Here is a 15,234-nt window from a genome sequence, read left to right on the forward strand (position 1 = left end):
CTGCTTATTTTAAACTGATAATGGATCAATATCCATTATTAGTTACATGTAGTCAAATAATATTTGTAGCTTCTCTTGTCTCCCTTTATTCTTACATGCAGTGCAGAGTGGTGGCCTTGGTGGACATGGTTTCCATACCATAATTAATTGAACTGAAGATAAAGTACTTCCTCCATTTGAGGAAACAACAGTAAAGCTATTTCATTAGGCTTGCTTCCAGATTGAACATGTGACTGAATCTGTTGGTTAGTTTTTGAATGTGTGAAGTGAGTTTGAGGGAAGATTTTGTATTAGACAGCAGCCTACACCCAAATGCATTTGGTAGTAAGAGTCTTGAAAAACTAATAACTGGTATGAAACCTAACACAGAGAGTCAGGGAAACTAAATTATAATGGGAAGAATGGTGGGAACATGAATGTAAGAGTGACAATTATTGGAAGTTTTTCCACTTGGTTATACTATAAATTAAGGATATCAAGAAATTATATACTTGGTTTAATCTTTATTCAAGTATAGACAAGCAAAGTTTTTGCCTGAAATATAATCAGGACTGGGGCAACTCATTTTATAGAAGCTAATGACTTCACATCAACCTAGATACCAAAGTTGAGATAATGCCAAAGTCATATCTTCATATACAAGTAGTCAAAAGGTGTCGCACCTTAATATTAAAATACTCGGGATTAGAGATAGTTATTGGAAGTTTTCCCACTTATTAATACTATAAATTAAAGATACCAACAAATTATATACTTGATTTAATCCTTTATCCAAGTGTAAGCAAACAAAGTTTGTGCCTGAAATATAATCAGGACTGGGGCAACTCATATATAGAAGCTAATGACTTCATATCACTTGCCTTAGTATCCCATGATGCAAAACACATATTCTTACGGGTATGTATAATTCTGTGTATTGTGGGATGCATCATTAGGTCGAATTCTAGATGATTAGAGTAAAGCTCTCATAGTACCTATAGGTTTAGTAATAACCTTTCATGGGTGGAAATCACGCAAACATTTTTTTTAAAAATTACAAAGGATTTGAAATAGGAAGAGATCACTATTTAGTTCTGATCAGGAAAATTGAATTTCATATTGAAAAGAAGATAGAGTAAGAAATTTTTAAAATGAATCAAAGTTGAGCAGCTTTCAGAGACAAACTGTAGACTCAAATACACAAACATCATTAAAGAAAAAATGATAAAGTTTGACAACACAAACCAAACCCTGGAGAATCATTGGTAAAAACCCTGAATAAATCATTGATTTATTCAGCCAGAATAAATCAATACAGACAACTTCACTACAGGCATGTAGTGAAGTTGTCTGTAAGGATAGAAAAACTCCTGAGTCAGAAATCAGACTCAGGAAGTTAAAAAGGTGGTCAAGGAATAAAAGAAAGCATATCAAAAGTTCCTGGCAAGTAAATTAGCTTGTGCTCTTAGAAAATACAGAGAAAAATGTAAGGAAGTGAAGCATTAAGTAAAACTAGCTGAACAAAAGTCATTATTAATATTTAGAAAGTTTTTTTTTACCTTTACATGCAGGTGCAAACGTGACTTATTTGTCTGTTTGCTTACTTGGGAAATGAAGTAAAACCAGGTTTAAAATAGCTTGGCATCTTTAAAAGTCATTATTATTATTTGAGATCTCAAGGGAGGCTATAAATCACCCAAATCAGTTGCATACCTTCCCTTAAATCCATTTACACTAAATGCACTAACTACCCCTAAAGGCAAACTATTCCACTCACTCGCTGCTCTCTGGAAGAAAAACCTAGCCCTTACCCCTTTCTTGACTGTAAATAAATTTAACTACCATGTGAAGACTTTGGAAAGAACATTGAAAATAAATATCAGGAAGGTGACAAAATAATCTGGAGGCCATTGAAAAAGCTTAGAAGTGGAGGAAGAAGTGATGTGAAAGGAATCAGATCTTCAGTTTTCGTGTCACTGTAGTTAAGGTATATTCTAGATGTTTGGAGTAGTTAGTTTGAAAGATTGCTAAATGAAACAATCAGTGTCAGTGGTAAAAAACTCAAACCAGAAATGCAATCAGGAATACATATCCATACTTGAAGTAGAAAGAAGCAATCAAAAATGTGGAAAGGCAGTCGGAGTAGACCAGAAATGCTCAAATATGGAGGTATAAAGGTTTTACAATGGCTGTACTTCGTAATTTAGGACTGGTCCGAAGGTCGAATTCTGGATGATTGGAGTAGAGCTCTCTCATAGTACCCATTTATAAAAAGGAAATAAAACTGAATGTCAGAATTACAGAGGTATTTCCTGAATGTTCCTGGTAAAATTTATGAACGTATACTTGAGGAATGGCTATGAAAAGTTGTCAAAGGGAAGCTTGGAGAAGAAGAACAAGCTGGATTCAGGCCAAATAGAGGTCGGGATCAGGTTTTCACTTTAAGACAAATAGTTGAGAAATCTTGGGAATATAATGTGGATTAGTTATTTAAATTTTGTAGATCTGTAAAAGGCATATGAAAAGATGCGAAAAGAAAAGCTGTTCAGAATGCTACAGTTCATCATCATCATCAAATTCCTGCCATGTACCCTCAAGGGGTGTACAGGATATGATAGTACTACATGAAAAAAACAACATCATTACGAACTTCCTATCTACAATTTTCCTCCAAATCAGTCTGTTACTTGTCAAGACTCCAACATTATCAGATCTTATATTTCTATCGTCTAAGGCACTTTGTACCGTATCAATCCACCTATATCTTGGTCTTCCTCTGGGTCGTTTTGCTGCCAACCTGGCAAAGAACACTTGTTTTGCTAATCTTTCCTCGCCCATTCTGTTTAAGTGACTATACCACCTGAGATTAGCTCTGTTAACGCATTTCTGGATGCTGACAATGTCAAGTTCTTTCCTAATATTCTCGTTTTTAATATGTTATTGCCATTGATGCCATCTGTTCATACCTCTAATCTTTCTCAGGACTCTCATATCTGCAGTCTTTGGTCAAATGTTTTACTTCTGATCCAGCTCTCAGATCCATAACTTAAAACTGGTTTGAACACTGTCTTGTATACAGCTAATTTAGTATTCCGACTAATTTCTCTCTTATTCCATATGAATTTATTCAATTGACTTCCCACCATACCAGCTTTGCTGATTCTGTTGTCTATTTCTATATTTAATTTACCATCTTCAGTAAAAATCGTGCCTAAGCAGCTGAAATGTTTTACTTGTTCCACAGGTTCTCCATTCACAACACAGGTGACATTTTCAATGATTCTGCCTATTTTCATTGGCTTTGTCTTTTTATTGCTGACCTTCATACCATATCTATTACAACAGCTATTCAATTTAGTCAGAGAATCTTGCAGACTTGTAGCGGATTTATTTACAAGTATAACATCATCCGCATAAAGCAAAGAGCTGACATTAACATCTCCAATTTTGATATCATGTTTAATACCACTTTCCTTCATAATGAGATCCATATAGATAATGAATAACAGAGGGAATAATGTACATCCTTGATCTCACACCAGATTTAACATTAAACCATCTTCTTGTACTTCCTTCAATTCTAACTGCTGACTTACAACTCAAATAAAGACTAAGTATTGCTTGATATAATGCCCCATTGACACCATATAACTTTAGCGTATTGAATAGCTTCTCTCTTGGCACCTTGTCATATGCCTTTTCCAAATCAACAAAACTTAAATACAGATCTTTGTTATATTCCCATGCTTTCTCGACTATTTGTCATAAAGTGAGGATCTGATCCTGACAGCCTCTGTTTGGCCTGAATCCAGCTTGTTCTTCGCCAAGCTTTTCTTCCACAATTTTTCTCTACCGTTTCTCAAGTATAGTTGCATAGATCTTGCCAGGAACACTCAGTAGGGAAATACCTCTGTAATTCTCACATTCAGTTTTATTTCCCTTTATATATATATATATGGGTACTATGAGATATCTACTCCAATCATCGGGAATTCGTCCCTCTGTCCAGGCTGCTTTCTGAACTATGCAATGCAGCCACTGTAAGACTTTTATACCACCATACTTCAGCATTTCTGGTCATATCTGCAGTCTTTCCACATTTCAAGCCTTTGATGGCTTTTTCTACTTCAAGTGTGGATATGTATTCCTGACTGCATGCCTGGTCAGTGTTTTTTACCACTGTGCTGTCATCACTGCTTGTTTCATTTAGCAGTTTTTCATAGTAATTACTCTATACTTCAAGGATATCTTTTTCTCCTGTTTTCATGTGACCTTTTTCATCTCTAACTCCTTTTACAGCATTCTTTCCTCCATTCCTAAGCTTTTTCAACAATCTCCAGAATATTTTGCCACCTTCTTGATATTTATTTTCTATATTCTTGCCAAAGTCCTCCCATGACTTTTGTTTAGCTAGTTCTACACAGTGTTTAGCATTCTTGCATTTGTTTCTGTATTCTCTAAGAGCACAAGCTGACTTATTTGCCAGGAACTTTTGATATGCTTTCTTCTTTTCCTTCATTGCCTTTTTTACTTCCTGTGTTCATTATGGAGTTCTGATTTTTTTATCCTTGCAGACAACCTCACCACATACCTCTCTGGCTGTATCAATCAGAGTTTTCTTCAAGGTTCGCCTCTGAATCCCCAACGTTTGGTTCCTGTTCTCAAACTCTTTCATTTTATCTTCAATAATCTTTGTGTATTTTAGTCTACAGTTCACATCTGAGAGCTGCTCAACTTTTATTTGCTTTAAAACTTTCTTACATGTTATTATTTTCAATATGAAATTCAATTTTATCCTGCTCAAGACTAAATAGTGATCACTTCCAATTTCAAATCCTCTGTACACTCTGGTGTCCTGCACCAGGGAGAAAACATCACTATCAACAATAACATTGTTAATGAGACATTTCTTATTCCTTGCCTCTTCTCTCCATGTGAATTTGTGCACATTTTTACGTTGGAACATAGTGTTAGTAATAACCAGTCCATAACCTGAGCAGAAATCCAACAGATATTTGCCATTATTATTAGCTTTGCTCTTTTCTCCAAATTTTCCCAAAATATTTTTGTATGTCTCACAATCATTTCTTACTCTGCTATTTAAATCCCCAACTAGGATCAACTTTTCCCTTTTCATTGTGTCAGTTGCTTTTTCTAAAACCTCAAAAAATTCCTCCACTTCTACCTTAGTAGAACCTTCTGTGGGACCATAGGCACAAATAAGTCTCATTGTCCAGTTCCCCATTCTCATATTTGCCCACATTACTCTACTTGAGACTGACTGCCATTCAAGAAGATTAGCCTCATATTTTGTGTTGAATACTATGGCTACTCCTTCTTTTCCTTGATTGTCATTGCACGAATATAACATTTTGTATTTATTGCTCAGAAAGATCTAACCAGTTTTGGTCTTTTTTGTTTCAGTCACCCCTATTATGTCGATCTGGTACTTATCTAATTCCTCAGCTAGCTCCATTTCCTTGCCATTCAGGCTTGTTACGTTGATAGTACCAATCTTTAACTCTGGTGATGTTGAGTTGGGGTTTGTTTTCAAATTTGTTCCAGTAGCTGACTTTTCGCTGTTTGCCCTGGTTCCCTGGTGAAAACAACGGGGGTCTTGTTTAACCGAGCAATGCTCCAACCAGCATGAAATTTTGTCATGTTGTACCATCATTTTTTCTTTTGGTTTAACCAATAAGAATACAATTTGGTCGGCTAAATCCCAAATTGCCAGCCCATCCTCGTTCGTTCAGTATCCAAGTAGATTCCGAACAGGGTGCACCACGAGAAGGTGAGGATTGGACATGAGGTCAGAAGCCCTGGTCAGTTCTCCGCATTCTTTTAAAGGCTATGTGGAGGTCTCCTCTCAGTTATACAGCTTTGACTCTTAACCACCCCAATGCTACAGTTATATGGTGTAAATGGGACATTTTATCTAGCAATGTATAGTCTCTATGTAAGGTATAAGTTAGCAGTTACAATTGAAGGAGGTTTGATGTTAAATCAGGTTTGGGACAAGGATTCATATTATCTCCACTCTACTTGATTCTGTACTTTATTTGCATTATGAAAGAAAGTGGTATTAAATCTGATATCAAAATTGGTGATATTAGTCTTAGCTCTTTAGTTTATGCATATGATATTATACTTCTAAATAAATCCAGTGCAAGTCTGCAAGATTCTCTGATTAAATTGAATAATTGTTGTAATAAATTATTATTTGATGGGCACCTCCATGGAGTCCTCAGACTCATCATGGGAGATCCAAACTATGCATACCATCTGTCATACCTCTTCTTGAACTAATTAACAGAAAACCACTCACAGCTGACTAGGTCAACCCATAGTACTGATTTGCAACATTTCAAGCAAAAATCTAGTTCTCACACTCCTATAATCACATCTTTATTCAATTTCCAGGGATGACTTCTTGTTCTGGCCCCTCTAACCAAACATTGAAACATTTTCCATGCATCAATCCTGTAAAACCGTTTAAGCAATTTAAATGTTTCTATCATATTTCCTCTTTTTCTTCCATCAACTAACTTCTGCAGTCCACACACCCTTAATTCTATCCTCATACTGATAGCCTAGGAAATTGTCCTGCAAGCGCTCACATCACCTTGATTAACTATTACTCTACCTAATTTTGTATTATCAGCAGACAACTGATAATATTATATGAATAATATCTATGTACAAATTAAGCAGTAGTCCCTGCACTGAACCTTGCAGCACACCACTAGTCATCTGTTTCTTCCTTGATCCTGCCCCTCTATATACCACTTTTTGATATCTATCCAGTAGCCACACTCTCATCCACATAACCAGTGTCATATGGATCCCCATTTCTTCTGATTTGCATAACAGAGTTCCATGTGGTATTCTGTCAAATGCCTTTGCAGAATCATTTTGTAGCTATTTCCTTTATCCAGCTCGGCTGTTACTTTATTATAAAAAAGCTAGTAAATTACTACAGAATGACTGACTTTCACAAAGCCATATTACCCCTTATACAGTATCATATTTTTATTCACCCATTCTTGAATTCTCTTTTTGACCAATTTTTTTTAAGTGCTTTTACCACCATGTCTGAGTTACTGATTGGTCTATAATTTGCTATTACAGTCTTAGAACCTCCCTTATGCAAGCGATTTATTTTGCCATCTTTCCACTCCCCTGGAACTCTGCCAGAGTTGAGACTTATATTAAAGTGGCTAGTCAGAGGCATTGCCATTTTCCTTGCACATTTCTACAAAACCTGAGCTAACATCCCATCTAATCCCACAGCTGTATTTACACTGAGATTCTGCAATAACCTAAGAACCTCCAATTCATCCATATCTGTTCTCATATCAGTCTGTCACATGTTACAGTAGTCACCTCACTTGAATGATATACCCTTGCAAAAGTGGTCACTCATTAACTCAACTATTTTTTATCCACATCTGTAACCTCATGACCGTCAGCACCCTTTAACATTTATAAGTCATTTTTCCTCTTACTTGCCACGTAACAAAACTCTTTGGGATTTCCTTTGCCAAAATTTGATTTGAAAATTAGCAATAAAAAGACAGACAGTGAAAGTAGGTAGATACATTGAAAACATCAACTGTATCTTGAATTGTGAACCTATAGTAGAACATTTTAGTTATTTAGACACAATTTTTAATGAAGATGGCAAATTAAAAATGAAATAGGCAACATAGTAGGAAGCCAAATGAATCAATAAAAAAGAAACTAGTCAAAACACTAAATTAGCTGTATACAAGACTGTCTTCAAACCAATTTTAGCCTTTGGGTCTGAGAGTTGGGTTAGAATAAAACACTTGATCAGAGACTAGAGGCCATAGATATGGGAGTTCTGAGAAAGATTAGTGGAATGAACAGATGGCATCAGTGGCAGTATCACATTAAAAATATGGATATTAGGAAGGAACTTGATGTTATAAGCATTCAGGAGTGTGTTAGCAGAGCTAATCTCAGTTGGCATGGTCACTTAAACAGAATGGGAGAGAAATATTAGCAAAAGAAGTATTCTTTGTCAGGTTGGCAGGAAAAAGTGTCTTGACAGATAACGGATTAATTGGAGAAAATTTGTCTATCAGAGTTAGTAATGGTATAACTTTTTCATGTAGTACTAACATATTATCCTGTACATTCCCTGAGGGTACATATCAAGAATTTGATTATGATTTTTTTTTAATGTGGCTCCTACCCATGAAAGGTTATTAGTGAACCTATAGTACATATGTACTGTGGGTGGGCTAAGAATTTACCCCCTTCATTTTTATCAGTTTTATATATTTTGCTGTGATTTTTTAAATTTATTTTTACATAGTCCGAAAACCCTGCTGCAGACTTGCAGAATGGGAGATGAAATATTAACAAAAGAAATATTCTTTGCCAAGTTGGCAGGAAAAAGACCCAGTGGAAGGAAGGCCAAGATGTAGGTGGATTGATACAGTAAAAAGTGCATTAGAAGACAGAAATATAAGATCCGATAATGTTGGAGTCTTGACAGATAATAGATTAATTTGGAGGAAATTGTTGATTTGGACATTACACATTATTTCATTATAGGTTATTTTTTATTGTTGCTTTAATGTTTGCTTTTTTTTTTCAGTGAGTTTAAGTTAATAATGCATTAATAATGCCTGAAACGATGGCTTAGATTTGAATTATATAATGAACTATAGATTGTGTGCTCCCTTTATCAGTGCCTGTTTTTCTTAACAAGAAAAATTATATCTCATATGTATTTTTGTTGTCCTTACATGTCTGACATAATTTTTAATGTCTTTCATATAGAAGGAATGAATTCCTTTGAGCAGCACTTAGAACAACAGCTGGAACAAGAGAAAAAAGTAAATCAATTTATTATCACCATTTCATTTTTTGTTGTATTTATTAATTGCCAATGTTTAATATTCATTCCCATTTAATGCTATTCTCATTTGCAGAACCAAGCCAGCAAAAAACAGAATAGCATGAAACCTAAACAGCCATTTCTAAAGAAAAGATCAGGATTAGCAAGATTTCAACCAAAGGCTCAAGCACATGTTTTAGCTAAACATTTAACTAAAGACGATTTAATTCAAACAGCAGTACATAAGGTAATTTATAAATTAAATCGGTTTGTATACAGACATGGGAATTGTTTATGTTGCAGAATGTGATAAAATATCTTTTCTGGATAGATTTAACTTAAATATGAAGTACCTTTTTTTTGTTATTAGTTAGTTAACAGTTACTAAATTTAAATTACTATCATGTGTGAATACCTGATAAAATTAGTGTATTAATCACATTATGCCCATTGTCATGCAAAGGTTTTCTTGGGTGTTTTTCATTTCATTATATTCTGTGTTCTTCCCATCTGAGTCACTGTCCTCTTTTTCAATTTATCTATCCATCCTTGGTCTTTCTTTCCTTCCATCACTAGTGCAGTGTCAGTTGCATGTTTTTATTACTATTATTAATAAAGATATATGTTAGCTTTGTTTTCTGTCCATGTCTAGTCTGAGATCTAGCTTTCTATATTTCAATGTCTGTTTTGTCTGTAGTTTGTTTCTCTTTATTAAGCTCCTTGATTCTAACTCATATTCTTGGAATTGAGTACATTTTCTTTAAATGTGCTTTTTAATTTACTAAAAAAAAATTTTGTTCCAGTTATAATTTATTTTTATTCTTGTTATTCCTGCCCTGATATTCACATTTTGTATTAGGCCTTTCCAGTGTTCTCTTGTATTTGTGAATTTAAATGCTTTTTTTTTTTCGCGGAGAGGGGATTTTTAAACCTTCCTTTATTCCTTCTTCATTTAGTTTAACTTTTTTTTCCCCCCTAGTTCTAGGGATTCTACAAGGAAAATAGCATTATCTCCACCTGAGCTCACTTTAGTACTATCCGTCTGCTTTTTTCATTCTAGGTTTTTCTGAAAATTTGTACAAAAATATGTATTTTTAATTGTTCATTTATGAATAATGGAGTATTTGCTTTATTATTATTAGATCAGTGTTGTTCATTTATGAATAATGGAGTATTTGCTTTATTATTATTATTATTAGGTTAATTGTTCATTTATGAATAATAGAGTATTTACTTTATTATTAGTAGTAGTAGTAGTACACTATATGTCCATGGAGTCCTGAGATTCATCGTGGGATACCCAAACTAACTGTTGTACACAAAACTTATCATACCTCTTCTTAAACTCATTCACTGTCAGGGAACTCGCAACTAATTCTGACAATTCATTCCATTCATTGACCACTCTCCATGAAAAAATCTGGTCTGCACATCCCTACTAATCACACTCTTACACAACTTCCATGGATGGTCACTAGTTCTCTGACTACCTGTAATATATTGAAACATTTTCTTTGCATCAATTTTTATAAGTCCCCTTTAATATCTTAAAAGTTTCTATCATGTCCTCTCTTTTCTGCCTATCACCTAATATTTGTTTAATATTTTTCTAATATTTGATAAGTTTGTAATCCACAAACCTTCAAACTCTCCTCATAGGGAGCATTCCACAGACCTGTAACCAGCTTAGTCACTCATCTCTGAATTTTCTGGCACCTTGTGCACAGTAGTCAACATGCTGCTGAATCATAGCTTTATAAAAAGGAATAATAACTTCTCTCTCTTTACTTGTCAGCATACTTTTCAACATCCTAGTACTCCTTTGGCAATTTTACCAACTTTGGCAATATGCTCTCTGGACATCAATTCTCTGTCCACCATTATCCCTAAGTCCCCAGCCTCATCAATTTCCTGCAAACCAGTACCATCAGCATAATAAGCCATATGTAGCCTTCTCAGGCTGAAGTGCATAACCTTACATTTTGCTACATTAAATTAACAATCATTATCCTTTGTCCACAATGCTAGTTTATTTAAATCATCTTGCAGAATATCTGCATCATCTTTATCTACTATTTCTCTCCCTAGTTTTGCATCATTGGCAAACAATTGAATCCCCCCCTCCCTCTTAAATCCTTCCCCATATCATTGATATACAAATTAAAGAATAGCGGCCCTAGTACCAAACCCTGAAGCACTCCACTACTCTCCCTCATTCTCCTAGATTCCACTCTACCATATACTACTCTCTGGCATCTGTCTGTCAGCTCCCCCCCCCCCATCCATGCCACTAGCTTCATATGCACTCCCATTTGCTCCAACTTTTGTAATAGTAGAAATCCATATGGTTCTGTCAAATGCCTTTGTAAAGTGCGGTAGTGGTGTAGCCATTTCCTTTATCCAATTCCAATGTCACAAATGTGAATTAGACAGGACCTACCTTTTACAAAGCCATGCTGCCCATTGTAGAGTATTACATCTCTATCCACCTAGTGTTGTTTTTACCTTTAACCAACTTTTCCCATACTCTAACAACCACTCCTGAGATATTAATTGATCTGTAGTTTGCTACCTCTGTCTTGGAGCCACTTTTTATGCAATGAAACCGTCTTACCCTCTTTCCACTTGCCTGGAACTCTGCCAAAGCTGAGACTTAGATTGAACAACTTCATCAGAGGTAATGCCTGTTCTCTTACACATTCATGCAGTACATAGGCTGAAATGCTGTCCCGTCCCACTTCTGTGTTTTATTCATATTTTTCAATATGCTGAACAACATCAATTTTGATATGTCTCTCTCATATCAGCAAATGCAAAATTCTCTGGATGATACACCTTTGCAAAATGATCACTGAGCAATTCAACTATTTTTCTTTTGCCTCTATCACCTTCCTACCATCAGCATGTTTAAAGCCATTCTACTATAGTCATTTTCTTTTACTTGCTACATAATGAAAAATCTCTTCTGGGTTTACTTTGGCTTGCCTAGCTAATATTCTCTTATAATAATCTGATTTTGTCTTTCTTACCATACTTGTCACCCTTCTTGCTTATACTTTGTATTGCTGATCTTTTTTTTTTTTTCTTTATATTCCCTCTACAGTGTTTTTTCAGCTCTTGCTTTATATCTCTACTCATCTCCTTAATCTACACTTGGTTTATCCTGTTGACTTTGGCTATGCAGTCTGATACTGCATCTCTCAAATGATCTCTGATCACTTTTCATGCATTACTGATGTTCTTTCTTTGTAGCTTCTCGAGTCATGGCACTGCTTCAAGATGACTCCTAAGTCTGTCATAATTACAAGCTTTATAGTTCGAGAGAGAATTCCACATGTTTGGTAACTTCAGTATTGATATAATCAATAGCATTTCATAATTAGAAATGAAAATTAGTTAGCTAGAAGTGTGTATAAACATAGTAGCATTTGAAAAGATTAAAATAAAACTAAAAGGATTATCATCATCATCATCATCATCAAATTCCTGCCATGTACCCTCAAGGGGGTGTACAGGATATGACAGTACTACATGAAAAAATTACATCATTACTAACTTCCTATCTACAATTTTCCTCCAAATCAGTCTGTTACTTGTCAAGACTCCAACATTATCAGATCTTATATTTCTATCGTCTAAGGCACTTTGTACCGTATCAATCCACCTATATCTTGGTCTTCCTCTGGGTCGTTTTCCTGCCAACCTGGCAGAGAACACTTGTTTTGCTAATCTTTCCTCTCCCATTCTATTTAAGTGACCATACCATCTGAGATTAGCTCTGCTAACACATTCCTGGATGCTGACAATGTCAAGTTCTTTCCTAATATCCTCATTTTTAATATGATATTGCCATTGATGCCATCTGTTCACGCCTCTAATCTTTCTCAGGACTCTCATATCTGCGGTCTCTAGTCTTTGGTCAAGTGTTTTACTTCTGACCCAGCTCTCAGATCCATAAGTTAAAATTGGTTTGAACACAGTCTTGTATACAGCTAATTTAGTGTTCCGACTAATTTCTTTCTTATTCCATATGAATTTATTCAATTGACTTCCCACCATACCAGCTTTGCTGATTCTGTTGTCTATTTCTATATTTAGTTTACCATCTTCAGTAAAAATTGTGCCTAAGTAGCTGAAATGTTTTACTTGTTCCACAGGTTCTCCATTCACAACACAGTTGACATTTTCAATGATTCTGCCTATTTTCATTGTCTTTGTCTTTTTATTGCTGACCTTCATACCATATCTATTACAACAGCTATTCAATTTAGTCAGAGAATCTTGCAGACTTGTAGCGGATTTATTTAGAAGTATAACATCATCTGCATAAAGCAAAGAGCTGACATTAACATCTCCAATTTTGATATCAGGTTTAATACCACATTCCTTCATAATGTGATCCATATAGATAATGAATAACAGAGGGGATAATGTACATCCTTGTCTCACACCAGATTTAACATTAAACCATCTTCCTGTACTTCCTTCAATTCTAACTGCTGACTCACAACTCAAATAAAGACTAAGTATTGCTTGATATAATGCCCCATTGACACCATATAACTGCAGCGTATTGAATAGCTTCTCTCTTGGCACCTTGTCATATGCCTTTTCCAAATCGACAAAACTTAAATACAGATCTTTGTTATATTCCCATGCTTTCTCGACTATTTGTCGTAAAGTGAAGATCTGATCCTGACAGCCTCTATTTGGCCTGAATCCAGCTTGTTCTTCACCAAGCTTTTCTTCCACAATTCTTCTCAACCGTTTCTCAAGTATACTTGCATAGATCTTGCCAGGAACACTCAGTAGGGAAATACCTCTGTAATTCTCACATTCAGTTTTATTTCCCTTCTTATATATGGGTACTATGAGAGCTCTACTCCAATCATCGGGAATTCGTCCCTCTGTCCAGGCTTTCTGAACTATGCAGTGCAGCCACTGTAAGACTCTTATACCACCATACTTCAGCATTTCTGGTCGAATATCATCTACTCCTGCTGCCTTTCCACATTTCAAGCCTTTGATGGCTTTTTCTACTTCAAGTATGGATATGTATTCCTGACTGCATGCCTGGTCAGTGTTTTTTATCACTGTGCTGTCATCACTGCTTGTTTCATTTAGCAGTTTTTCAAGGTAATTACTCCATACTTCAAGGATATCTTTTTCTCCTGTTTTCATTTCACCTTTATCATCTCTAATTCCTTTTACAGCACTCTTTCCTCCATTCCTAAGCTTCTTCAACAACCTCCAGAATATTTTGCCACCTTCTTGATATTTATTTTCTATATTCTTGCCAAAGTCCTCCCATGACTTTTGTTTAGCTAGTTTTACACACTGTTTAGCTTTCTTACATTTGTCTCTGTATTCTGTAAGAGTAAAAGCTGACTTATTTGCCAGGAACTTTTGATATGCTTTCTTCTTTTCCTTCACTGCCTCTTTAACTTCCTGTGTCCACCAGGGAGTTCTGATTTTTTTATCTTTGCACACAACCTCACCACATGCCTCTCTGGCAGAATCAATCAATGTTTCCTTCAGAGTTTGCCACTGAATCTCCAAGGTTTGATTCCTGTTCTCAAACTCTTTCATTTTCTTTTCAATAATATTTCTGTATTTTAGTCTACAGTTTACATCTGAGAGCTGCTCAACTTTTATTCGCTTTAAAACTTTCTTACATGTTATTCTTTTCAATATGAAATTCAATTTTATCCTGCTCAAGACTAAATAGTGATCACTTCCAATTTCAAATCCTCTGTACACTCTGGTGTCCTGCACCCTGGAGAAAACATCACTATCAACAATAACATAGTCAATGAGACTTTTCTTATTCCTAGCCTCTTCTCTCCATGTGAATTTGTGCACATTTTTATGTTGGAACATGGTGTTAGTAATAACCAGTCCATGTCCTGAGCAGAAATCCAACAGATATTTGCCATTATTATTAGCTTTGCTCTTTTCTCCAAATTTTCCCAAAATATTTTTGTATGTCTCACAATCATTTCCTACTCTACTATTTAGATCCCCAACAAGGACCAACTTTTCCTTTTTCATTGTGTCAGTTGCTTTTTCTAAAGCCTCAAAAAATTCCTCCACTTCTACCTTAGTAGAACCTTCTGTGGGACCATAGGCACAAATAAGTCTCATTGTCCAGTTCCCCATTCTCATATTTGCCCACATTACTCTACTTGAGACTGACTGCTATTCAAGAAGATTAGCCTCGTATTTTGTGTTGAATACTATGGCTACTCCTTCTTTTCCTTGATTGTTATTGCCTGAATATAACATTTTGTATTTATTGCTCAGAAAGATCTCACCAGTTTTGGTCTTTTTTGTTTCAGTCACCCCTATTATGTCGATCTGGTACTTATCTAATTCCTCAGCTAGCT

At 35.3% G+C, this 15,234-nt stretch overlaps 1 protein-coding gene across 2 annotated transcripts in view; it reads left to right on the forward strand.

Moving 5' to 3' along the window:
• Sas-4 (spindle assembly abnormal 4) overlaps positions 1 to 15,234 on the forward strand; it is a 527,986-nt gene that overhangs the window by 112,357 nt on the left and 400,395 nt on the right. For both annotated transcript variants that reach the window (XM_090396928.1, XM_090396929.1), the window contains exons 6-7: positions 8,791 to 8,846; positions 8,943 to 9,095. In XM_090396928.1, the coding sequence (XP_090253054.1) occupies positions 8,791 to 8,846; positions 8,943 to 9,095 (209 nt within the window). The remainder of the gene's footprint in view (positions 1 to 8,790; positions 8,847 to 8,942; positions 9,096 to 15,234) is intronic.

This window comes from Typopeltis vanoorti, chromosome 8 (genome assembly GCF_054136105.1).
Source record: "Typopeltis vanoorti isolate ZY-2024b chromosome 8, IOZ_Tvanoo_1.0, whole genome shotgun sequence".
In the NCBI taxonomy this organism is placed as follows: domain Eukaryota; kingdom Metazoa; phylum Arthropoda; class Arachnida; order Uropygi; family Thelyphonidae; genus Typopeltis; species Typopeltis vanoorti.